Raw genomic sequence first — 24,409 nt, forward strand, 5'->3', positions numbered from 1 at the left:
AAAAGTCACGTGCGGAATAATGAGGCGCCCTCTGACGGGGCGAAGCGGCGAGCAGAATGAGAACAGGGGCGCTGAGTTTCTGGGTACAGCGCCCTTGCAGTGTGCTCATGGAAACTTTACGGGGAGTGAGACTGCACACATACACAGTGCTTTTGAGCTTCCTTCCATCTGTAAAACGGTTACTGTGCCCGTAAAGGCTGCCTGCAGACTTAATTTGGCTTTTACATACAGAGTCCCTTTTAGTGCCTAAACCTGCCAGGCCCGGGCTCCCAGCTCCCTCAAGAATGTGCTGGGGAGCGCAGCCCGGGGGAGAACACAGCGGGGTTCTGTGCGCTCCCTCCCCAAAGCTCCACCGCTCGCCTGGAGCACGCCCGCCCGAGGAAAAGGGAGCCGCCCTGGGCAGCAGGCCGCTGGGGTCATTCCTCAGAAGAGGGCATTCTGCCAACCGTGTTAGCGGATTGGATGAAACTTCTGTTTCCCCACTTCAGCGGAGCTAGTGTCTTGGTGAACCAGGCTTGTGCACACGGACATGGGACCATAGGTCCGCATCTCTCCACCTCGCTAATTTAATTAAAAATGAAGAGTCATCATAAAATGGAACACAGAGGTAAAGGGGAGGAGGGGAGATGAACATCTGCCTTAAAGAGAGTTCTGTTTACCTCAAGCTTTTAAAAACAAGAACCCTGAACTCCCTTTCTGCCTCATTATGACTTCTTTAACATTTGTTTTTAATTTACCCAAGATCATAATCTTCACGGAGGACCGCATATGAGCCAAACTTGCGCTTGAAAACCACGCTGGGCCTTTTGTCCGGCCTGCGTTCATTAGTGTACAAAGGGGCAGCTGACTCCCCCTGCCCCCAACAGTCTCCAACACTCGTTCTTATTCACGTACAACGGGCTACAGCAGGCCTCTGGGTAACAGGCCCTAAGACAGGTATCAGGAAATTAAGGTTCCAATGCTGGCGGATGCACGGTGGACCACCGAGGCGAGTTATTTCAAACACGGAGCCTCACCTTTTAATACACTGACAGGTCCCTGCTAGCTGGATGCGCTGAGTAAATGGAGCAGAATTATGAAGATCTACAGAATACTAATTATCCACATTGGGGGCGAAAAAAATTGAAAGCAAAGTACCAAGAGTAAGGCTAGTACCATAGACCAATCTACGGTTCCCAAGGTGGGTTTTTGTCGAGCACTACCTGGAAAGAAAGGGTTCTATTGTTCCTTCCTTCACTCAACCAATATTGACGGCGGACCTTCTATTTGCCTGGTGCTGAGAATACAACAGAGTACAAAACAGGTCTTCTCCCTGCCTTCTGCAGTGAGTTCAGGATCCAGAGGAAACAGCGTCTGCATCGGATCATGATTGGGCCACGTATTTACCAGCAGTGAAAGGCGCTCATGGACAGAGAGCTGAGAATGTGCCGCAGCAAACGGCATCAAAGCCGCGGGGCAGGGAGTGTGAGGTGAGACTTCTGTGTGAGGTGGGGCTGTGGGGGGGGGGAAGGCAGTATTCTAAACACAAGGAAAGCCTTGGTCAAATTAAGTCGGAGGAATCCTGCACAGTACACTCCCCTGAGAGATTCCTGGTGCACCTTAGCATGCTAACGGCCGGAGAAGCCCTGCAGAAACGGAGCCTGGGATGTCCTACCTATCAGCATCCCAAGGATGTTTCTCTGAGAAATGCTGATAGAGGCACTATTGTTCTCAGAGCCTATAAGAAACTTCTGCATAAAACAAAAGCTCTTGTTCATATAACTGGAAAACTATCATGTGTCCTCTCCAAACAGCCAAAATACCTTGGATTTGCTAATGTAATTCTAAAGTATTTTCCTTGGCACAGGCCTGTGAAAACATATGTCGTCCACATCTCCCAGTATCACAGAAGAAATAAAGTCCCCAGCCACCCACTAGCGGGCCAGACACAAAGTTCTAGCTCTAGCATAGGCATCTGCCCTATTTTTAAACAGAGGCACAAGCCTCAATGCTGGGCTAAATTGAGAAAAGGTTCATAAAAAGTAAAACAAAAACGATCAACCACCAATGATGAAATTATCAAAGAGATTATACCCTGAAAGATGCTAGACGTGAACAGTGATTTCCCTTGCTAGCCTAAAATTGTCCAAGAGAAAGACAGGTTTTTGCCGTTTATTACATACTATGCATAAAAAAGGGAATGTAAATAAATAATAACAAATATTCATACACATGCAGATTTTATGTGCAAGGCGCTGTGCCAGGGTAAGCTCAAGGAAACCATGGCAGCCAGGGTCAAGAGTATGAAGCCTAGAGATCTAGAAATCCAAAACTGAATATGACTAAGTGCCCAGGGAACGGTGGAGTTTAGCGACTGAACTTTATAGGGGCTAGGGACATCCTGAAAACCCAGGGCCACTAAAGGTAATAAAGACTTAACCTTAACAAAGCCCTTACTGTGTGCCAGGAGCTGTTCTATAGGCATGTGTACAACCTTATTTAGTCTTTGCAAGTAGGAGGTAGGTCCTAGGAATGTATCAAAATATGGCCCGTGACTCAGCATTCGATGGAAATCTGTTACTCAGCTACAGCTTCAATCTTGAGAAGGCCTGAACTTCTGCCTGATCGATGACCATGTGATCACAGAGGTGACCAACGTGTCTACTTAATGTAACCACGGAGGAAACAAGGAAAGGAAGCATGTTTGATCTGCTGTCATTATCTGAACATGCCCTTTCAAAAACAGGGAAGCATTCTATATGTAACTCCCGTGGAAATCTCCTTATGAACTTTATCTGTTCAAATGCTATCAGGTGGCAGAAGTATATATCTATATTTTAATTGAAAGAATCTACACTAATAAAAGAGAAAAATGGTAATTGGCGTACGGCGATACCCTTTTCATTGGCTAATCAGGGCTATATGCAAATTAACTGCCAACTAAGATTGGCAGTTAACTGCCAACAAGATGGCGGTTAATTTGCATATGGAGGCACAATGCAGGGAGGCGAAAGGGAAAGCAGGAAGAAGCCCCCTGCCACTGACAGTGATCAGAAACCCAGCGGGGAGCTAAGAGCTGGGGGGCAGGGCAAAGGCGGCCCTGGGGCCGCCTTTGCCCTGCCCCCCAGCCATGATCAGAGAATCAGGTGCCTTTGCCGCCCTGGCCAGTGATAGCAGGAAGTAGGGGTGGAGCCAGCAATGGGAGCTGGGCACGGTCGAAGCTGGCAGTCCCAGGAGTTAGGGGCCCCTTGCCTGGGCCTAAAGCGGAGCCCACAATCGAGGGGCCGCTGCAGCTGTGGGTCCCCGCTGCCCAGGCCGACGCCTCAGTCAGAGGCATCCTGCAGGAGCAGGGGTGGAGCCCGCGCGATCACGGCGCCCCCCGCTGCCACTGCAGGTTCCCGCTGCTCGGGCCGGACGCCTAGGCCAGAGGCATCAGGCCTGGGCAAGGGGCCGATCCTGCGATTGGAGGGTGATGGGGGTCAACGCCTGAGGGCTCCCAGTATGTGAGAGGGGGCAGGCTGGGCTGAGGGACACTCCCCCCCACACACCCAGTGCACGAATTTCGTGCACCGGGCCCCTAGTAAAATATAAACATGAAAGATATTAATCTTATATAGAAAGCAACTGTAATGTACAGCTACAATTATTAAATAAACTAGTGACCCATGCACATTGAAAGGAAATTAATTAGAAGGTGGCCAGAGGGGCGGGACTGGGCTAGACGGGCCGGACATGCTCTGGAGCCAACCTCCTGCGGTCCCTCCCCAGCATCTGCGGAGTGAGTGGGGTCACTCTGGCAGGTGGGGGTCCCTCGGCCTGGCCTGCGGGGATCAGGCCAAAACTAGCTCTCCAACATCCCCCACGGGTCCCACAGTGAAAGAGGGCACTCTGCGAAGTTGCTGTCGTACAGGGAGTGGAACGCAAACACAAGTGTGCAGTACACCAGATTCGGGGCCATCGGTGCCCCAGCAACAACATAACCTACGGCCGAAGGTGGAATCGCGGGGCCCCGCAAGGAACCAGGCTCCCTCCTCTCTGGTTTTAAGGTGCGTCACCCGAGAACCGCCGCTGTCAAGTCACTGCAGCTCGGCAGCTCCTGCGTTGAGCGTCTGCCCCCTGGTGGTCAGTGTGTGTCATAGTGACTGGTCGGATGGTCGGACACTTAGCATATTAGCCTTTTATATATATAGTATAGATAAGATTAATTAACAGGATTACTAATGTTAAGACTACATTTAAAATGAGAACATTATATACTTTTAGAGCAAATAAGTGTTTATGAAATGTTTTTAAATTACAATAGGCGGCCTGGCCTGTAGTTCCATTGGTTAGAGCGTCTTCCCAATAGGCCAAGTTTGCTGATTTGATCCCCAGTCAGAGCACACACAAGAATCTACCAATGAATGCATAAGTCAGTGAAACAAATCAATGTCTTTCTAAAATCAATAAATAAAAAGTAAAAAATATTACAGCAGGCATCTTACATTCTACAGTCAACTCTTGAACAACTCCAGTTTGAACTGCACAGGTCTACTTACTTGTGGGTCCACATAAAAACAAGACCCTCGCAGTTCAAACTTGTACAGGTTCAAGGATCAACTGTGCTTCTGAACCCCGTGGAATTGCTTGGTGAACTAACAGTAAACAGAACATTTAGGAGCTGTATATGCACCCCCCGCGTTCAGACTATTGCTTCTAAGTCACATATTTCACTGAAAAAGGAATCAGAGCTCCTGCTAGGAATGGCTGGCTGCAGGTCCGGGGCAGGGAATGCACAAGATCCTGGAACATCCTGCCGTTCCAGGAGGCAGGGAAGCATCAAGGACGTGAGGACTTGGAGAGGCTTCCACTGACCACAGGTGGGGCGATCTGAATATCAGTAAGGATCTATAATAATAAAAGGGTAATATGTGCCCTGACCGGTTTGGCTCAGTGGATAGAGCGCCGGCCTGCAGACTAAAGGGTCCCAGGTTCGATTCCGGTCAAGGGCATGTGCCTTGGTTGCAGGCACATCCCCAGTGGGGGGTGTGCAGGAGGCAGCTGATCGATGTTTCTAGCTCTCTATCCCTCTTCCTTCCTCTCTGTAAAAAAATCAATAAAATATATATTTTTTAAAAAGGGTAATATGCTAATTAGACCGGACGTATTCCAGACGTCCTTCATGACGAAGCCAGGGCTGGAGGGAAGCCAACCCGGGTCCCAGGTGCCTGTGGGCGGTCGGAGGAGGGAAGGCCTACCCTTGCACGAATTTTCGTGCATTGGGCCTCTAGTAATAATTATAAATGGACTGAAATACACTAAAGAGATTTAAATACAGGCAGTCCTCGGGTTATCTTGGACTCAACGTACGTCGTTTCGTGGTTACATTGCCATCTCCCATTTACAGTATTTATAAAAAAAAAGTTCCATCATTTTGACATATGTGCTTTATGTTTTTTATTATTTATTTAACACAAGTAAAGGTCAGAAATTGTTATCTTTCTTCTAATTTTTTTTTACTGTTTCACTTCATCACTGCTGTGTATGTGCTCCATGTGAGTGACATAGGTGCTTATGTAGGTGGGTTTCGACTTATGGTGAAAATCACGTTACGTGGCGCCGTAGGAACGGATCTCCGACATAACCTGAGGACCTACTGTACATGAGTCTATAATGATATATTTTTTAGATATCATAGCTTCATTGCAGGGTAATAGGAAACCAACTGACCACTGGTAAATAAATGAAAGACTGCCTTTCCCATGTGATCTAGAGCAGAGGTTAGAAAACTTTTTCCACAAAGTGCCAGATGTTTTCAACTCTATAGGCTATGTACGGCCTCATCACAACTACTCAACTTAGCCCTTGTAGTGCAAAAGCAGCCATAGACGTTACACAAATGAATGCACATAACCGGGTTCTAATAAAACTTTATTTACAAAAATAAGTAGTGAATTGGATTTCACCTATGGATCTTAGTTTGCTGACCTGATTAAAGGTAACTAATAGCAGTGTCTCTTTTAGTAATGAACTATAGAAATGATCCCTGAAAGTATAGTCTTAGCAGTGTCTCTTTTAGTAACGAACTATAGAAATGATCCCTGAAAGTATAGTCTTAGCAGTGTCTCTTTTAAAAAATATTACACCGATAGATGAAAGAAGGAATTCACCATTTTTGAAATCGATAATGAAGTAAAGGATGTGGGTGATGATGATCAGTGGCTGCTAATATCACAGAGACAACCAGACATTAAGTGTCTCCCGATGTAAGACCAACATTGATGAAAGAGTCTTGCAAAAATAAATTTAAAAGGAAAGAGAAAGGGAGACCCCTGAATCTTGATCAAAAATCTAAATCCAACTAACACTTTTCAAGAACTACAGGGGATAGAAAAACATGTTAAAAGACATCATGGGGTTGCATTTGACAAAATCCAGACTGTGAGAAACTCCACGGGAGGCATCAGATAAAAAACTAAAAACTTAATTAGGAAGTTCTTTACATCCTATTTAGAATGCAGAGCAGAATGTCAATTTGCTACCTCAATATTTCACAAGATTTTAAGAGAATGTACCATAATTCTGTGATTAATCGTCTTTGATCCAGACATAATACAGATATTAAAAACCATGAAAAGAAACTTTTATAAAAAAAAAATGAGGGACCAGAAATATATTGTTCCTTCATCTATTTAATATTCACAAGTATATTACAGAGACAACTAACAACTTATACAGCCGAGAAATAACTTTCTGCACTACAACGTCAAACTTTAAAAATGTGCTCATCAATTTGGCCACTACCTCAGAAGTAATTGTGTCTCGCAAGAAACACCAATGAATAATAAAACCAGTGGATGAAAGTTTGGTGGAAAATGAGATATTCCTACAGTCACAAAGGATCTCCCCGCAAGATACTCATTAAATTACAAAGAGGAAAAATAGAACTTTCTTGCAGAAACCTGGCAGTATCACTTTAACCGAGTGATCCAAATGGACACCGCCCATAATGGGAAAATAGATGGCTCCTCGGAGAAGCACTGAGAAGTACATGTCAATGACGCATCAACTAGGCAGTGTTCTTGCCCTAAATAAACACCTAACCTAATCATGAAGACACATCTGAAAAAAGCAAAAGTCATGGTTCTTTACAAAATAAAAGGTTTGTCATCTTCAAAAGTCAAGAACACAAGAGACACATTCGGACTGAAAACTATTTTAGACAACAAAGTGTGACATGTGACTTCGACTCATGCTGGATCTACCCCCAGACCAAATTTTTGCTACAAGACATTAGAAAGACAATTGTCAAAATCTGAGTAAGATCTGTAGATGAGACAATGGGGCTACCTCTGTGTTAATTTCCTGATTGTGATAACTATATTGTGGTAAATATCCTTGGTTCTAGAACATACACATGGGGGGGGGGGGCGAGGGTAGAAGAGGGTCAAGGGGGAATAAAAGGTCATGGAAGGAGACTGGACTTGGGTGGTGAACACAATATATACTGATATATTATAGAATTGTATACCTGAAATCTGTGTAATTTTATTAACCAATGGAACCCCAAAATAAGTTCAATAAATAAAAGTATAAATAAAAAAAACTAACCATTTTTTTTGAAAAAGAACAGACACATGAAGTTATCTAGGAGCAAAGGGGCATTGTGTCTGTAACTTATTCTCAAAAGTTATAGAAAGAGAGAAAGATAAAGGAAATGTAGTCAATGTTAACATTTTGGGAAATCTAGAGAAAACTCCATGGGATTCTTCATACTGTTTCACATCTTTTTCTGCGTCTGAAATTACTCCAAAATAAAAAGTTAAATTAATTTATACATATACAGGGTGGAGCAGAAGTAGGTTTACAGTTGTGAGTACGTGAAACAGCGTTTATTCTTATATTATTTATTAATTACTAGAGGCCCAATGCACGAAATTCGTGCAAGGGGCTCAGCCCCAGCTGCCGCAGCTGCCTTTGCCTTGGCCCCCCGCCCACCACAGCGACCACCTTGGCCCTCGCAGCCCCAGCTTCGTCCAGAAGGTCATCCAGAAGGATGTCTGGTCTAATTAGCATATTACACTTTTATTATTATAGACTAGAGGCCCGGTGCACAAAAATGTGTGCACTCGGTGGGGGGTGGGGGGTCCCCTCAGCCCAGCCTGTGCCCTCTCGTGGTCTGGGACACCTCGGGGGATGACCACCTGCTGGCTTAGGCCTGTTCCCGGGGGTATTGGGCCTAAGATGGCAATCAGACATCCCTCTGGCAGCCTGGCAGCTCTTGGGAGATGTCCACTTGCCAGCGGGGAGCAGACCTAAGCTGCAGTTGGACATCCTTAACGCTGCTGAGGCGGGAGAGGCTCCCACCACCACCACTGCACTGGCAGCCATCAGCCTGGCTTGTGGCTGAGCAGAGCTCCTCCCATGTGAGAGCGCCCTGACCACCAGAGGGCAGCTCCTGCATTGAGCGTCTGTCCCCTGGTGGTCAGTGTGTGTCATAGTGACCAGTCATTCCCAGTCCTTCTGCTGTTAGGGTCAGTTTGCATATTACCCTTTTACTATATAGGATAGAGGCCTGGTGCACGGGTGGGGGCTGGCTGGTTTTCCCTGAAGGGTGTCCCGAATCAGGGTGGGGGTCCTGCTTGGGTTCCTGGCCAGCCTGGATGAGGGGCTGATGGCTTTTTGCAGCTGGTCACACCCCCTTCAGGGTGGGGGTCCCCACTGGGGTGCCTGCCCAGTTTGGGTGAGGGGATGAGGGCCGTTTTCAGGCTGGCGGGTGACTGAAGCTCTCAACCTCTCCTTTTTTCTTTTTTTCTTTTTCTGGGATTTATTTACCTTCTATGGCTGTAACTGGAGCTGAGAGCCAGCTTTAGCTCTGAGGCTTGGCTCCAGCTCTGAGACCTCGGCTGCTGAAAGCAGGTATCTGGGCTTTGTTTAGCTTCTATAACTGAAACACTGTTGCAACTCCAGCTCTGAGGCCCAGCTGGCTGAAAGCAGGTATCTGGGGATTGTTTAGCTTCTATAATTGCAACATAATTGCTTAGAGTGCAGCTCAGAGGCCGGCAGTGGCAGGCGGGGAACCTTGGCTTCCTCCATCACTGGAGCAAGCAAGCCTCCTGTTCGCTTCAGCTGCCTGGCTTCCGGCCGCCATCTTGGTTGGCAGTTAATTTGCATATCATCCTGATTAGCCAATGGGAAGCGTGTCAGAGGTACCGTTAATTACCATGTCTGTCTATTATTAGATAAGATAGTATTAGTTTATGTACAAACAACTGTAAACCTACTTGTGTCCCACCCTGTATATATACAGTTGACTGCTAAACAACACGGTTGGAACTGTGTAGCTCCACTTATACACGGATTTGTACAAGGATCAAATGCACATAAATTCCACATATGTTAATTAGTTGTATGTATATACCATCCTGTTGATAGTCACTTGATTAAGAACTCACACAAACTGGCAATTCTGTTAAAGTGACATGTTAACTCTTTGCAAAGGGAACTGAAATCCATGTAAACTGAAAACCTGCACTAAGTTCTGAAGTTGATGTACTAATTACTTTTGTTTCAGCATTTCTGGTTTCCCCAGACTATGCCATTCAATCATTTCCTATAAAAATATTTTTAAATACTGCAAGAAAAACCCACTTATTAAAGTATTGATTTAAATTTTTTGGCCACCAAACATCTTAATAAAGTTATAAGAATACTGTACATTATTTTGATGACATTTATTACTTTTTTTAATGTTTTAATCCTCATCCAAGGCTATGTTTGTTATTGATTTTTTTTTTTTGGAGAGGAAGGGGGGAGAAACAGAGAGAGGCATCAAAGTGAGAGAGAAACTTCGATCAGTTGCCTTGGTATCAAATCCGAAACCTTGGTATATGCCCTGACTGGGAATCAAACCCACCACCCTTTGGTGTCTGGGAGAATGCTCCAACAGAGACACCCAGCCAGGCCTATTATTACTTTTTATATCCCAGAAATTCATTTTACAATGTTGCTATTTCGTTTTAGCCTTGGACAAATCCTGGTTTTAAAACACAGTCCATTTAGCCAAAACATTAATTCAGTGACCTCAAATACTAATATTATCCCCATTTTGCTGAAGAAAGCCCTGGGGCACAGAGGCACCGAGCCAGACCAGGGCTGGGCTGGGGTTCAAGGCCTGGCCGACTGTGGCCAAGTCCCTGGCCTGAGACATACTGGCAGCCCAAGGGAAAGGGGTGGCCTGTCAGTGGAGCATGCTGCTCCATCCCAAGGCCTCGGGCTTCTCTCCACCATGTTCCTCTCTCATCTCTCAGTGCAACTGCTTATTAACCAGTTAACTGCCATGTGTCCAAAACGGAAACCACCCCCACACGCCACGATATTCTGAATTTAAATGCGTCCATAGACACTTATGGCATAGAAAGGGTTAAGGGGAATCCAAAGCCACCCTCACCACCACAGCCCCTACCTGCATTACCTCCCCTGAGAGGGCCTGGGAACACCCTTCTGAAGACGATTTATTTCTCACTCCAAAGCTTCAGCACCCATGTCTCCTCTCCCTGACAAGCATTTTATTTTTTATTTTTTTTAAATACATTTTTATTGATTTCAGAGAGGAAGCGAAAGGGAGAGAAACATCAATGATGCGAGAGAATCATTGAGCGGCTGCCTCCTGCACGTCTCCTACTGGGGATCGAACCCGCAACCCAGGCCTGTGCCCTTGATCAGAATCAAACCCAGGACCCTTCAGTCCGCAGGCTGACTCTCTATCCACTGAGCCAAACCAGCTAGGGCCCTGGCAAGCATTTTATAACAGAAAAGCTTATGTTGTAAAGTAGAGGTATAAAGTGTATTTATCTCATGTACGTCTAACATTTCTCCTAGACCTCTCCTCTATGCATCCCACCTAGAAAAGTTTAAATAGATAATATAATTAATAAGCATTGACTATATCCAATCTACATATATATAAGCCAAGCGACCAGAACGACAGGAATGACCAGAACAACCGGTCGCTATGACATGCACTGCAGCCAGCCAACTGGCCCAATCCGGGGTTGGTCCCTCCCCCTGGCCGGCCCAAGACGGATCAGGGGTGGAGCTGGCCAGCCAACCTCCCGGGGCCCCTCCTCCTGGCTGGCCCGGTCCCCCCACCCCGATTGGGGGCAGGGCCAGCCAGCCAACCCCTGGTGGCCCCTCCCCCTGGTCAGCCCTGCCCCCAATCAGCCCCTCCCACCCTAATTGGGGGTGGGGCTGGCTGGCCAACCTCCCATGTCCCCTCTCCCCTGACGGTCCGGCCCAATCAGCTCCCATCGGTGCAGGCCAGCAGGACCCCACCTGTGCAATAATTCGTGCACCAGGCCTCTAGTTTATACACAAAATAATATTCATGCATGTACAAGAAATCAGGAGTGGCCAGGAGTAGGAAGTAGGCAATAGACCAAGTCAGCAGAGGCACACAATAATATTAGATATCATGGTATCTAAGGAACCAAGCTTACCACCTCACGATGTCAGAAGGAACACACAAGGGATACTGAAGGGGGAAAAAGGAGTTGCAGAGCACAGAAAAGCAACGAAAGATTTAGACTGCAATGATCGCCATCTCCGGAACTGTAGAGAGAACAGCCATTAAAAGGGTCTGACGCTCCCCCAGCGATTTAAAAGTGCCTCCTAAGTCCAAGGGTTGGAAATGCCACTGAAAAAAAAAATGAATACAGAGACGCTACTCAATCTTCATCTTTTCCTGTACTTGTGCAAACCACTTCTTTGTATCTTGCTCCAAATGGCATGTTCACATTAATCTGGCTGTCAACTTCCAGTAAAAGGGGAACTGCAGCATTGTGGCTGGAATAATGGCTCTGCCACCTTCTGGAGAGGTGACTCTCGGTCCCTCGCCCACTCTCACAGTCTCCGCTTCCTCGTGGATAAAACAGATTATAATATCAGATGTGCATGGGTTCGATGTGGGAACAGGTGTGAACGGTGCCTGCAAGGCTGTTTTTAAAAACATTGATGTTTGAATATTCATGCTGCCAACATTCAACAAATGTCTGAGAATCACTTCTCCTGGGTCAGACGTATGGTTTCATAAAGAAGTATTCCAAGCCCTAACCGGTTTGGCTCAGTGGATAGAGCGTCAGCCTGCAGACTGAAGGGTCCCAGGTTCGATTCTGATCAAGGGCATGCACCTTGGTTGTGGGCACATCCCCATTAGGGAATGTGCAGGAGGCAGCTGATCGATGTTTCTCTCTCGCTGATGTTTCTAACTCTCTATCCCTCTCCCTTCCTCTCTGTAAAAAATCAATAAAATATATTTTTAAAAAAAGAAAGTATTCTGAGGTGCAGTTTTCCTGTAGCCCTGCTCTTTGCCGGGCTTGCTGTGGGTCTCCCTGAGTAAAGAGGGTAATGTTCCCTTCATTCATAACTGCTCGATCTGGGGCAAGTCCACAATCTCCCCGAGCGTGCGCTCCTCGCCAGTGGGGTGGGCTGGACGGTCCCCCTTCCAGCTGTGAGGGTGACAGGGCACCCGCGCTGGCTGCTTCTAGAAGAATCTCAGGGAGGGACATCCAACCCAACCCCAGAAGGTATGTGTTATAAAATCCAACTGATATTCGTGACTGACATAGTCTTTTTGGAATTTATGGAGAAGAGTGTCGTTCCAAACATCAGAAATCTCTACTGCCAACGAATCTGGACTTGATCAGCTTCTCATACCACTCATTCTTACTTCTCCTGTTTTTCTTCATTATCGGCAGATCCATCCATTTCTTAACCACAGTTACTCTCTCTCCTATTTACACCTTTCTGTTTCCCCACACATTTTCTACAGACATTTGAACAAATAGTGGCCCCATTCACTTAATGAGGAGTAAGACGTCTATCTCACTGAGACGTAGTGCCTCGCAACACCCAGATTTCCGGGAGGGCTGAGCTAGCTCCCCAAGTACCTCCCCTCAACCATACCCAGAAGCCCTCTTACTAATATTTCTACCATACTACTGCTTCAGGAAGAGGCCACCTGGAAGATAATTTCTGAAGTGAAGGAAAAAGCACTGAATTTCCTGATTCCTTTTCTAATTTCAAACCATCTTACACACACACACACACACACACACACACACACAGAAAGGATGAGGGGAGGGACTAATAAATCCTCTGCCATTTCCAAAAGAATTCTCTGTGTAAATGTTTAGTTATTTATTTATTTAACAGTCAGTTTACCGAAGTAGTTATAGACGAATGGGACTGCTTTTTCACTTAGAGAACTTTAAAAATTCATAAAATACTTTATAAAATGAACAATAAGGAAATGTTTGCAAATAACACTTGGTTCACCGGAGCTTGGTATGTTAACCAAACGACGCTGTTATCCAAACTACAGAGGCAGCGAGCCAATATACTCCTCCCGCCTTCCTCCACACCAAAGACACACTCGAGTGTTCCTCTAACCCTCTCTGATTTCAACAAGGAAAAACAGGCCCCGAGTTCCAAACAGTTCACACGCTAGCAGATAACCACTTATGCCTCTGAAAGAGGGGGTGCGGTGAAGCTCCTGGGGCCACCCACTGAAGGTGACTTCACCCCTCCGGAGCACAATGCTGGAGGGACAACTGGAACCACAGCCACTCACTCGCTTATACAACTGTTTATTGGGAAGGCACATTCCCAGGTCCACTCTGTGAAGCTGAAACAAATCTACCCCCCCTCCCCCCAACTGATAACTCACATCAGGACTTCTGAGTGGAAAACAGAGGTCGGTGCCCTTGCCCCAAGAGGAGGAGCTAGTTACATCAGGCACTGTGTAAAGTCACCGGGTGCAGTGGGAAGACCTAGACTTTGGACTCACAACCAAGTTCAAATCTCTGCACAGTCGATTGCCAGTAATATGACCTTGGACAAGATACTTGACCTCTGCAAGTCTGTCTGCACAGCAGTGAAATGGGAATAACAAGTATCTACTTCCCAGCAGGTCAGAAGCCATGACAAATATTCAGGTTTTGGTAGCCATTGCCAAGTGCTTTCCACAGGGACTGGGGTTATTAACACTCTTCAAGAACAGCAAATAGAGCACCCACTTTACCATACATTTGCCAGCATTTATGAGTCTTATTAAGACAAATTCGTTGTTAATGTAGTGGCTGAAAAATGATTCGACTGTATTAGCACTTTTTATTACATGGCAGGTTAAACATACTGGGTAGTCATTTGTAGTTTCTTCTTTTGTGGATTTTTTGTTTATACTTTGTTTACTTTCTATAATTAGGGTGAGCACTTGGGACCTTGTTTCTCCTCTTAAATAAAAAAGATTTCTAAAATGCTATAACAGCTTGGAGTATGAGTACCTTCCCTGTTCTAGGTAACTAGAATTATCACTTGAAAAGGCCATGTTTAGGAAAACATTTTTTTTAAGTCAGGTTCAGGTTGCTTTAAAAACAACAATTACTGATTGATTGTAGAAAGAGAAGGGAAGGGATGGGCGGGGGGGGGGATTGAGATTTGTTGTTCCACCCATCCAGCATTCACTGGTTGTTTGTTTATATACCCTGACCGGGGATCGAACCCACAACATTAGCATATCCGGACGATGCTCTAACCAACTAAACTACCCAGCCAGGGTGGAAAACATTTTTACAGTTTTCAAACTTTGAAGTGTATTTCTAAACTAAATGTTCATTTTCCCATGAAAATCTGTGGGCTACATACATATAATGAAAAGGAAAGGTTTAAAATTCTGAAATTTATTTTAGAAACTTAAAGTCAACTGAGGTAAGTCAGAGCACCTCTAACCCCTGGGAGTCCCAGGGAGAAGCTGTGCAGTGGCCCGAAGGTTCGCTGAGCAGCCACACGTACAGAGGAAAAGGCCCGTCCCCTCGCTCCCCTGTGCTCCCTTCATTGCCAAGGGCCAAGGTTTTGGAAACTGCCTTTATTTCACTAAATCCAGCCCAGCTTGAGAGAAGATAATATAAAAACCTCCTCCAAAATTGCATTAGTCCATTTGGGGCAGTCTTCTACATGCTTTTAAGCCGTCGGTCCTTCCTTCCCCATCCCCAATTACTGACCACACTGCAGTATCCGCCCCTGATTGCAAATGAGTTGTATTTTGATTCCCATCTCCATCCCCCTTCAAACTCAGTCGGCTCCAAACAATAAAAAGAGGAAAATTTCCCCCAGTATGTCATATCTTTCAACCAGTGCACAAGTGTTCCATTATTTAACACGTAGCTCAGAGGTTCCCAACATTTTCAGATTTATAACGGGAGTAGAGAAAGGGCCTTTAGTCTCCCTACTTGCTGCAAACAAAATTCCAAGACCCCCAGCCCAGCCAGCTTGCCCTCGGTTTTACTGAGACTCTCAACACCATCTAGCCATCGAATGCACTCCCGCCTCAATTTCTGCGAACTCCACCTCTGCCTTTTTCTACATCCTCAGCTTCAGCTCTTGGGCTGGTCTGCAAAATCAGAACACCTACTCTTAAGCATCCTCCATCAGTGAAGGAAGACGACTTTACCTTCTTCCCTAAGTTCTCAGTCTCACCTCTTCTTTTTCATATCTTCTCCTCCATTCATGCTACCCTACGGCCCCTGCAAACAAGCTCCCACTCCAGCATCCTAAATATACTTTCTAAAGCCTGTGGCTCCCCCTCCCCTCCCTTCATGCCACACCCATTCTTCTTAAATGGTTATCTGGAGTCTGATTTTCCAACATCCTCCAGGTTATGGTAGGGCAGAAAATGAAATGTGTAAGGTACACAGGGTTAGAGAGAGCAGGCTGCTCGCCACTGCGGGAGTCTGCTCGGGGGTCTGGCTGAGCAGTGAGGGATGGGCCACACCTGGGACTAGTCCAATGCACAGCACCCTGGCACCCGACGGGGAAGCCCTAGCTAGTGACACTGCCTCCCTATCATTATCACCGCACTTGCCTGGAACACTTCTCTCTGTGGGCACCAATTTCCTAATTAGAGAATTCCCAGAGCCCCTCTCGACTCCTCCATCTTCTTGTCCCCTCCCCTTTCCTTTCCCTGCAGCTCCCATGTGGCCACAGTCCCTAATCTCTCCTCCCTCCTTGGCAAGTGCTCCTTTCCATCCTCCTTCAGTGACTTCTTCCTCTATCTGAGCATTCCCCCCCCCCTTGCTCCCCGGAATCAGCCAGTTGCTGCGGTTAACTATTCCCTCAATATCCCCTCAAACCCAATGTGTCTCCGACGAAACCTAGCAGTTTCTCCAAGGGAGAGCCTCTTGCAGACCACGTGGGCTCGGATACTGCCAAAGCAGTCAAGAGTCAGTCCAGCCTGAGTAGGCAGATGGCGGGCCAGGGTCCCACCTGCAGGAGGTCATTCACCCAGGCTCAGACCCCAGGAGTTCGCTGGGACATCAGCCACTTCCTGCCTATAGTGCCATCTCTCCCTGCACAAATTCAACCAACCATCCCAGTCTCTCCCATCCTTTCCACTTGGATACTCTTAAGCCCTTTTCCTCTCCCCCTTGGGGGCCTGTGAGTCTTCTGACTGTTGTGGCTCCTCCCAGGTCCTCTCCCTCCGATCACGATTACCTCTCTAAGCACATGCAAGAGTCACGTCACTTCCCAGCATCATTTTCAATGGTTCTCTGCTGCCTCCTGAATAAGACCAAATTCCTCCACTGACATTCAAGGTCTGGCCCCTTACCCTTCCAGGTAAACAGAATAACTTGCATTACCCCGAACAGCCCTGAACTTTTCGCCTTCCTCCACGCTTCTGCTCTCCCTGTGCTGGCTTCAACCTCAAGATGAGGGGGAAGGAGGACTTCCACTGTCCACTCTAAACACCTCTGTGCTATTTACATTTATCATCAACAAGAATTGCTTTTTAAATATATTTTTAATAATTTTCCATTACAGTTGATATTCAATATTATTTTATACTAGAGGCTCAGTGCATGAAAGTTGTGCACGGGTAGGGTCCCTAGGCCTGGCCAGCAATCAGGGCCGATCAGGTTTCCCACCTCCCCGCCTCCTCCTTCCCTGGCTCCTTCAGCGCCCCACCCCTGCTGCTGGTCACCCGCCATGTTCCGCACCGCCCCCTGGTGGTCAGGGCACATCATAGCGAGCAATCGAACTCCCTGTCTCCCAGTTTCCTGGTCGAACTCCTGAGGGGACACTTTGCATATTTGCCTTTTATATATATAGATTAGTTTTAGAGGCTACACAATCAACAAGAATTGCTCTGAATTACAGAATGACTGAGGGGGACAGAAGTGGGCTGGAAGAGGTTAGTGGGGAGAAAAGGAGGATCTATGTAATACTTTCAACAATAAAAATTTTTATAAAAAAAGAATGACCGAGTTTTCGGGCACTAGTGTAAAACAACTTCCTCATCCTGGCCAGTGTGGCTCAGCTGGTTGGGCGTCATCCTGTGCATTGAAAGGTTGCAGGTTCAATTCCGGGTCAGAGCACATACCTGGATTGCAGGCTCAGTCCCCGGTAGGGGACATGCAGGAGGCAGCTGATCCATGCTTCGCTCTCACATAGATGTTTCTCTCTCTCTCCCTCCTTCCTTTTCTCTTTAAAAATCAATAAAAAACAATAACAACAACTTCCTCCACCTGCCTTCCTGGACCTTGCTGACCAAAACAATCTTTCTACTCTCAAAATTCTTCTCTGGACTTTATGGGCTCCTAACATAGACTTCCTATTATAGTAGTTTGTGCTAACATTACTTTTTTTTTAAATCCTCACCCAAGGGAAATCAGAGAGAGAGAGAATAGTTGCCTTTCCATATGCTCCCCAACTGGGGATCAAATCCATAACCCATCATGTGCCATGACCGGAATCAAACCGGCAACCTTTTGGTGTTCAGGATGATGCTCAACCAACTGAGCCACTCCGGCCAGGCTAACATTACTTCTCCCTAACACATTTTTTAAATCCTATAGAGCAAAGTTGGATCTAATTCATCCCACCTCCCTTAGCCATTGCCCATGATGGGTCCATTCAATAAACATCAGACGAAGTAGAGAACTTAGACTTACTCATAAAGATGACAATCTAAAGTTCCCCAGTTTAGCAAGTAAAAGTTGGCTCTAAATTGGAATATAAGTAGGTTCTTTGCATTATAGATTTTCCGATCTATAATGCAAAGGTAAGAAAAATATTTGTGGCATAAAAAAGAATTTAAATAATTCCAGTGAGTTAAGTATTTAAATTCTTTTTTATGTCACATTTTTTTGTTAATTTTGCACATCACTTGAAAGGCTGGAATACTCTATTAAAGGTTAGATTTTGTGTGTGCACGTGCGTTCGTGTTTGTGTGAGTGTGTGTATGCTAGCCTACTTTCTCCTCCAGAATCCATAGAAGTGAGATCAATGAAGAATGAGACCAACCTATAACTTTCTAAAATTGTAACAGAGCAAGCAGATCTTCCCTGCCAGATGCACCCATCCAAAGAAAAGACTGACAAAGTGTGAGTCCCTCTCCAGGGTTTGTCACCCCAGCAATCCAAGTGCCACAACTTCAACAACGCAGGCAGGGCCCTCGAAAAAGCTTGTTCCATGTGGAAAGCCCTCATTAAACCCTCAGTTATATTTAGAAAAAAATGGAACAGAAGTTATATTTAGATGAAATGGCTTAAAGGAACTTTTACCAAGAGCAGCATGTTTATCCTATCTTCCGTAAGAAAGGTCTTACTTAGCTTTTACATACAACTCCTAAAAACGGACAACTTCTCTATTTTGTGTCAAAAAGAAATCAGGAGCACCCAGGATATCGGCAACACTGCCCACGGGAAGCAGTGGGATAGTCGGAAAGACTTAAAAAGAAACACAGGTTTGGAGAATAAAACCATTCCATACAGAAACTTGCGTTGAGAAGGTCTGAAAAGGTGTGAGGAATGTGGTGCTGAGCTGTGTGAGAAAAGCTCTTAAATTTATAAACGGGACCAAAAAAAAAAACGTACAGATTTCCTCAGCAATCTACCTAGCAGCGGAGTTCTTTTCCAAAATGTCATTAGCGCTCCCATTGTGGTCACAGCCAAACCATTCTCCATCCTTCTGCAGCTAGCTCCCTGAACCAGTCAACATTTCCCTTTTGGCTCTTATTAGGCAAACTATTTTTATTAGTCAAACTATTTTTGACATCCACTTTCTTTTGTGTTGACCTACATTTTCCTAACAACATTCTAGTCAACAGCGCTGAGGTGGTTTAGCAAACTTGTGAAGCCTTTTCAGGAATGAATGTATCATTTGGGGGTGACTGTCTGAAGAAGTGAAAGATGGTTTGTGGCAGTTATTCCTTCCTTCCCAGGCCACAGGGTCCCCAGGGCTCCAGCTGGGAATGAATCATGGCTGGGAGGCTTGGCACACACCCCAGGTTAAGGGGACCTCTTCTCTAAAGAGCCTCAGGAAGAGGCCACTTCCCAGCCTCCCAGCCAACCCAGAGTGGAGGGCAAAGGTAAGGCCTGGGGAGGAGATGGCCCCACGGCAGGACTGGCCGGCCCCAGCCATCCCAGCAGGAATCATGCCAGTGCTGAGGGTGTTGCAGCCCTGCTGCTTGCTATTCCTAGGGTCAATTAACACCCTGAAGCACTCCAGCTAATCCCTGCTTTTGCTTCAGGCTTGGTATTTCCAGAAAGTGTGAGCGCAACAGAGAACTGAAGTCGCCCAGTTTTATACCACTGACAGGCGTCAGCGCAACAAAGCCTAAGGCTGTGAAATTCAGAGAGGAAACAAACCTAGACACTGAAAGAGACCAGATTATATATTCCAGACACTCCCCTCCCCTCTGCAGCCACCTCCTTCCCCCCATTCCTCCATCTCATATCTACATCCATTTTAAGAGGATGGGACCTCAACAGAGGGCCTATAGTTTGCCTACAGTGAGAATCACATTAGTTACATTAATATAATCACCCAGAGGAAAGCATCACCTCAACCTTAAAGTCCAGACAAGGGCTTAAGGGTTTCCTTACTTGCTGTCCTAACAGTCCAGTGGTTCTCAACCTTGGCTGCACATTAGAATCACCTGGGAATCTTTTTAAAATCCTGATTTCTGGGCCTCATCCTCCAGAAATTCTGTTTCTTTGTTATGGGGTGGGGCCACAACATGAGTAACACAGAAACAGAATTTCCGGAGGATGAGGCCCAGAAATCAGGATTTTATAAAGATTCCCAGGTGATTCTAATGTGCAGCCAAGGTTGAGAACCACTGTAACAGCCCATGATGCCCAAGGATAGATAGGGTCAAAGAACAGGTTCTACGGAGCTGACTGAACTGCAGGAAATGTCCCCACACATCAGTTAACTTTGGAATCAGGCAGACCTCACACAGTGATAGGCACTTAAAGACCACAGAAACAATGGGGAAACTGAATTTCTGCAAGAGTCACCAGGGAGAGAAAATGTAGGTATGAGAATGGGCTAGGACACACTAAGTCCCTTGTGAAGGGTTGAGAGAGAGGGTGAGTGTCCTCGAAGGCTTGAACAGAGGGTTAGCAACGACGTGGGTCAGCGCAGGGAACAGCTGCAGGGGTGAGGATAAACCTGCAGTCAGAGGCATGCAGGGGGGAAAGGTCGACTTCCCCAAGGAGGGCTCCGAAAATCCCACAGGCCTGGATTCAGTAATCAGGAGTCCTCAGCATCACCAAGAACCCGCCTTGGAAGTGTTCAGGCAAAAGAACATGTAAGATGGAAGAAAGGAGGAAGGAAGGAGAGAGCCGAGACCAACAGAAGATGTGTCCCACTGGCTCTCTTCCCTGGGGGGCAGTGGTCAGAGTCACCATTCAGAGAGGAAGAATCCAAATGCCCGAATAAGAAATGGGCAGGGAGAAGGAATAGCCGCCGGAGGGAAATAACTGGTCATATTGGGGACGTGTCTGCACCAGGCCCCGGGATCAGGGCTCCCCCATCTTGGCTAATGCCTCCAGACGCCGCTTTCCAGGCATCTAATGGGAAATGGGAAACTGAGACTTTGGCAGCATAACCCTCTCGAACACACAAAGTTACGGGAACCCTACCAAAACTTTCAGAACGGGGCTCCATCCGCGGACATGGCAGGGAATCAGTGAAAACCTACACAGAGCAGCCACAGCTTGTATCGCTCAACTTTTACTCACACCTTTTTTCCTCTAATGTGAACGTACCCTGTAACATCCAGTTTATATTCAGAACTTCCTGGGATGCTCGGAAACAAGGGCCAAAGCCGCAGATCTTCCCTGCGTGACCGGGGAGGGCAGAGCAGAGCCCCCACTCCACTCCCACATCTCACTGGCCAGCAGCGCGCACCATTGAACCCACAGCGAGGCCTCCGCTCCCCACGGACCCTGACAGCCAGGGATCGTCCATTTATTTAGCACCGAGCGCTTCTCAGGTGGCCCTTGAATTGTAATTACTATTTAAGGGCTGCGCGAATATAAAGTGCATTTGTCCGGCCCTGCTCCTAAGGCGCCAATACCTCCTGAACCAAGAACCAAATGGAAAGCAGAGAACCACTACCGTGCGCGCGGCGCCCAGGGGACAGCACGCTAGAGCCTGGCACGTAGTAGACAGGCGCTCACCCAAATCTGCCATCGGACCTCGCCCCTGGGCAGAGGACCCCTGCTTGGGGTGGCGGCTACTGGGACACAAAGCCTGGCCAGCCCCGGGCTGCGCCCCTCGCGACTCAGGGGGGCGGGAGTGGAGAGCCAGCGAGGGGGGGGGGTAGGGGGGAATGGAATCCGCCCTCATTTGCACGTCGTCTGGGGCCGGGTCAATTTGCTTAATCACGGCTCTAAATGCCAGCGCGCAGCACACAATGCGCGCCCATTAACAGGTTTAAAGTGTCGCAGCGCTCGCTTTAAATGAGAAAAGTCGGCAACAAAGGAGGGAAAAGCCAAGTTCCTCCACTTGAAGAATGCCGCGCGGGTTGCCCTCGAAATCTCGGCGAGTTTCAAACCCCGAGCTCCACGGAGAAGCGGAGGCCCCCGCGCGAGGGCCGGGGGTGGGAAGAGGGGTGTGTGAATAGCCCGCCACGACACTGGGTTTCTTAGGAACCAACTCGCGGCGGCCTGTGGCACTGAGGTCGGGGTGGGGGGGTCGGGGGGGCAACGTCGCCAACCCAGCTCCCGGGCCCCCTGCACAACTGCCAAGGAAAGCTGACCCACTTCCAGGAAGGAAAACCAGACCCACCCGCCCGCAGCCGGCAAAAATCCAAGTTTTCCTTCGTGGGAGCAAAGAACTTGGGAAGCCAAAGGAGACCCCAGAAGTGGACCCCAAAGCTTCCCCCCCCCAAAAAAGGAGGGGATTGGAAGGGTTTTTACTTTCATCCAGGCACTGGCTAGCGCAGCCTAACGCGCCGCCGCCAGAGTCGTTCAACTCCGCAGAGTTCGGCCCCGGATCCTCCGGGACAGCCCCATCCCCCACCCGCTGCCGAGCCCGGGGGCGCATCCCGCCGGCCGGGCCTCCCCCTGCCCGGCGCGGCCGGACAGGCGCTCACCGTGCGTGCTCCTCCGGGAGACAGGGGTCCGTTGGGGAGATACGGGCTGCTCAGGTCCGGGATCATCAGGAACGGGTACCCAGGGTACGGGGGACCCTTAAAGAACGCGCCGTCCTGGGGCCTTCTCACTGCGGGCAAGACCAAGGCGGGGTGAGGCCGAGCGCCGCCGCAGGGGCCCCTGGACGGGGGACCCGGGACCCGAGCGCCAGAGCGCGCGCCCCAGGACGGGGCGGAGAGCGGGGACGCGGGGAACCGGGGCGGCCCCAACGGAGGCTCAGAGCACCGCGGGGCCCGGGAATGGGGGCTGCCCGGACCAGCACGTACCTTCGGCGAAATAGTCCCGCGGCTTCTGGAAGGCGTCCCGAGAGGGCTGCGGGCGCCTCTCCGCCTGCAGAGGAGACACAAAGGCGAGGGCGGGTGAGCGGGCGCCGAGCCGGGGTCCGCAGGGTCGGCCGCCGGAGCCTCCTTACCTCCGAGTCCGAGCTGCTGCTCTGGTTCTCCGACTCGTTGACCAGGGACGACTTGACTTCGTCCAGGTCCCGCTGCGCCGAGGCGCTGTCGCTGCTCGGCTCCTGCTCCTCGCCCCCTTCGTCCTGGAAGGGGATCAGCTCGTCGTTCGCCCCGAGATCGTCCCCTCCACCGGCCGCCCCGGCGCCCGAGCCGCCGCCGCCGAGCTGGGGCATGGTGGGGCCGCGGGCCGGGGCCACCGCTCTCCGCGCCCCGCGCCGCCCGCGCCCGGCCCGGCCCGGCTCGGCGCCCCTCCCTCCCGCTCGTCCGGCCGCTCCGCTCGCCGCCGCCGCGGCCGCAGCAACAAAGTTTGACAGGGCGTGGCCCGGCGGGAAGCGGGGCCAGCGCGGCCGGGCCGAGCGGGGGCGGCTCGGCTCGGGCCCCTCCGGCAGCGCCGAGCCCAGGGCTCCCCAACTCGCCGCCACCGCCTGCTCCGCCGGGGCGTCCCAGCGCCTGGCCCGCCAGGGAGGGGCGAGCGGGGCAGGAAGGAGGGCCCGCCGGGCTGGGCAGGGGGGGCCGGAGGGAGGAGCCCGGCTGCAAGCTGACACCCGCGCCGCGCGGAACCCCGCCAGCTCCGGCGCGCACACACTCACTCGCATTCACACTCGCACACCAGCCGCTCACACCTTCCGGGGGCTGCGCCTCCCCGCCGCGCGCCCCGCCCTCACCCCCCGACTCGCCCCGGCGCCCCACCTCGCACCCCCAGCGGCCCGCCCGCCCGCGAGCCGCTGGAGTCCCGCCCCCAGCCCCAGGCAGCCCCTAACTTTCTTTCCAAATAACCCCCCGAACTCCGCACGGATGCCGCGCCCCCTCCCACCGCAGCGGCGCGCGCGGGCGGCACTGCCCCCTGTGGGAAAGCTCCGGACACACAGACCTGCCGGCGACTCTCGCTGCCGGGAGTTCTCCCGAGCGCGGGATACCACCCGGCCTGGCGCCCTCGCCGGCTGCACGGAGCAGAGGACGAGGAAAATGTATGGCCCCCAGAGTCTGCTGGGCAGCCGCCCGCTCCTCTTTCCTGCGGGACTTCAACGTGCTCCCCGCCCTCGTCCAGGCTTTTTACCTTGTCCAGGTGTCCCGAGTCACCTGAAATCCCCAAGACCCCTTTCACCTTCCTGGTTCCGTACTCGGTCCTTAACCAAATAACTCATGGTCTTGGGTGCGGAAAGGATTCGGATTTGGTTCGTTGAAAGGAAAATCCTCTGCCAGTGACCTCTGAAGCCATTCACAAATCGGCCTCGGTAGCCAATGAGTAAATGAAAAAACCCAACCAGCCTCATACTTAAATGCCTGTCCCAATCACATGAAGATAACATCCCTCTCCAACCAGTTTGGGAAAGTGTGAAAAAGTGGATCTTGAGTCATCCACAGTGGGGAACTACAGGTGGGAGCATACACTCTAAAAGCAGACTGGAAGGCAGTAGGGAAATAACCTAAAACCATTTAAAACAACTGGCAGAGGCGTTTTCTAGAGCGATCCACCCACATAATGACAAGGGCACAGAT

General features: G+C 49.1%; 1 protein-coding gene and 1 pseudogene across 2 annotated transcripts in view; both read right to left on the minus strand.

The window, feature by feature from the left end:
* Positions 1-23,508, minus strand: part of TCF7L1 (transcription factor 7 like 1) — a 158,981-nt gene extending 135,473 nt beyond the window's left edge. For both annotated transcript variants that reach the window (XM_059659292.1, XM_059659293.1), the window contains exons 1-3: positions 22,870-23,508; positions 22,724-22,787; positions 22,400-22,527 (exon numbers count right to left, since the gene is read on the minus strand). In XM_059659292.1, coding sequence (XP_059515275.1) covers positions 22,400-22,527; positions 22,724-22,787; positions 22,870-23,505 — 828 coding nt within the window. In that variant the 5' untranslated portion in view covers positions 23,506-23,508. The remainder of the gene's footprint in view (positions 1-22,399; positions 22,528-22,723; positions 22,788-22,869) is intronic.
* LOC132214133 (small nucleolar RNA U3) lies at positions 5,945-6,020 on the minus strand (annotated as a pseudogene).
* Positions 23,509-24,409: the final 901 nt, after the last annotated feature.

This window comes from Myotis daubentonii, chromosome 12, assembly GCF_963259705.1.
Source record: "Myotis daubentonii chromosome 12, mMyoDau2.1, whole genome shotgun sequence".
In the NCBI taxonomy this organism is placed as follows: domain Eukaryota; kingdom Metazoa; phylum Chordata; class Mammalia; order Chiroptera; family Vespertilionidae; genus Myotis; species Myotis daubentonii.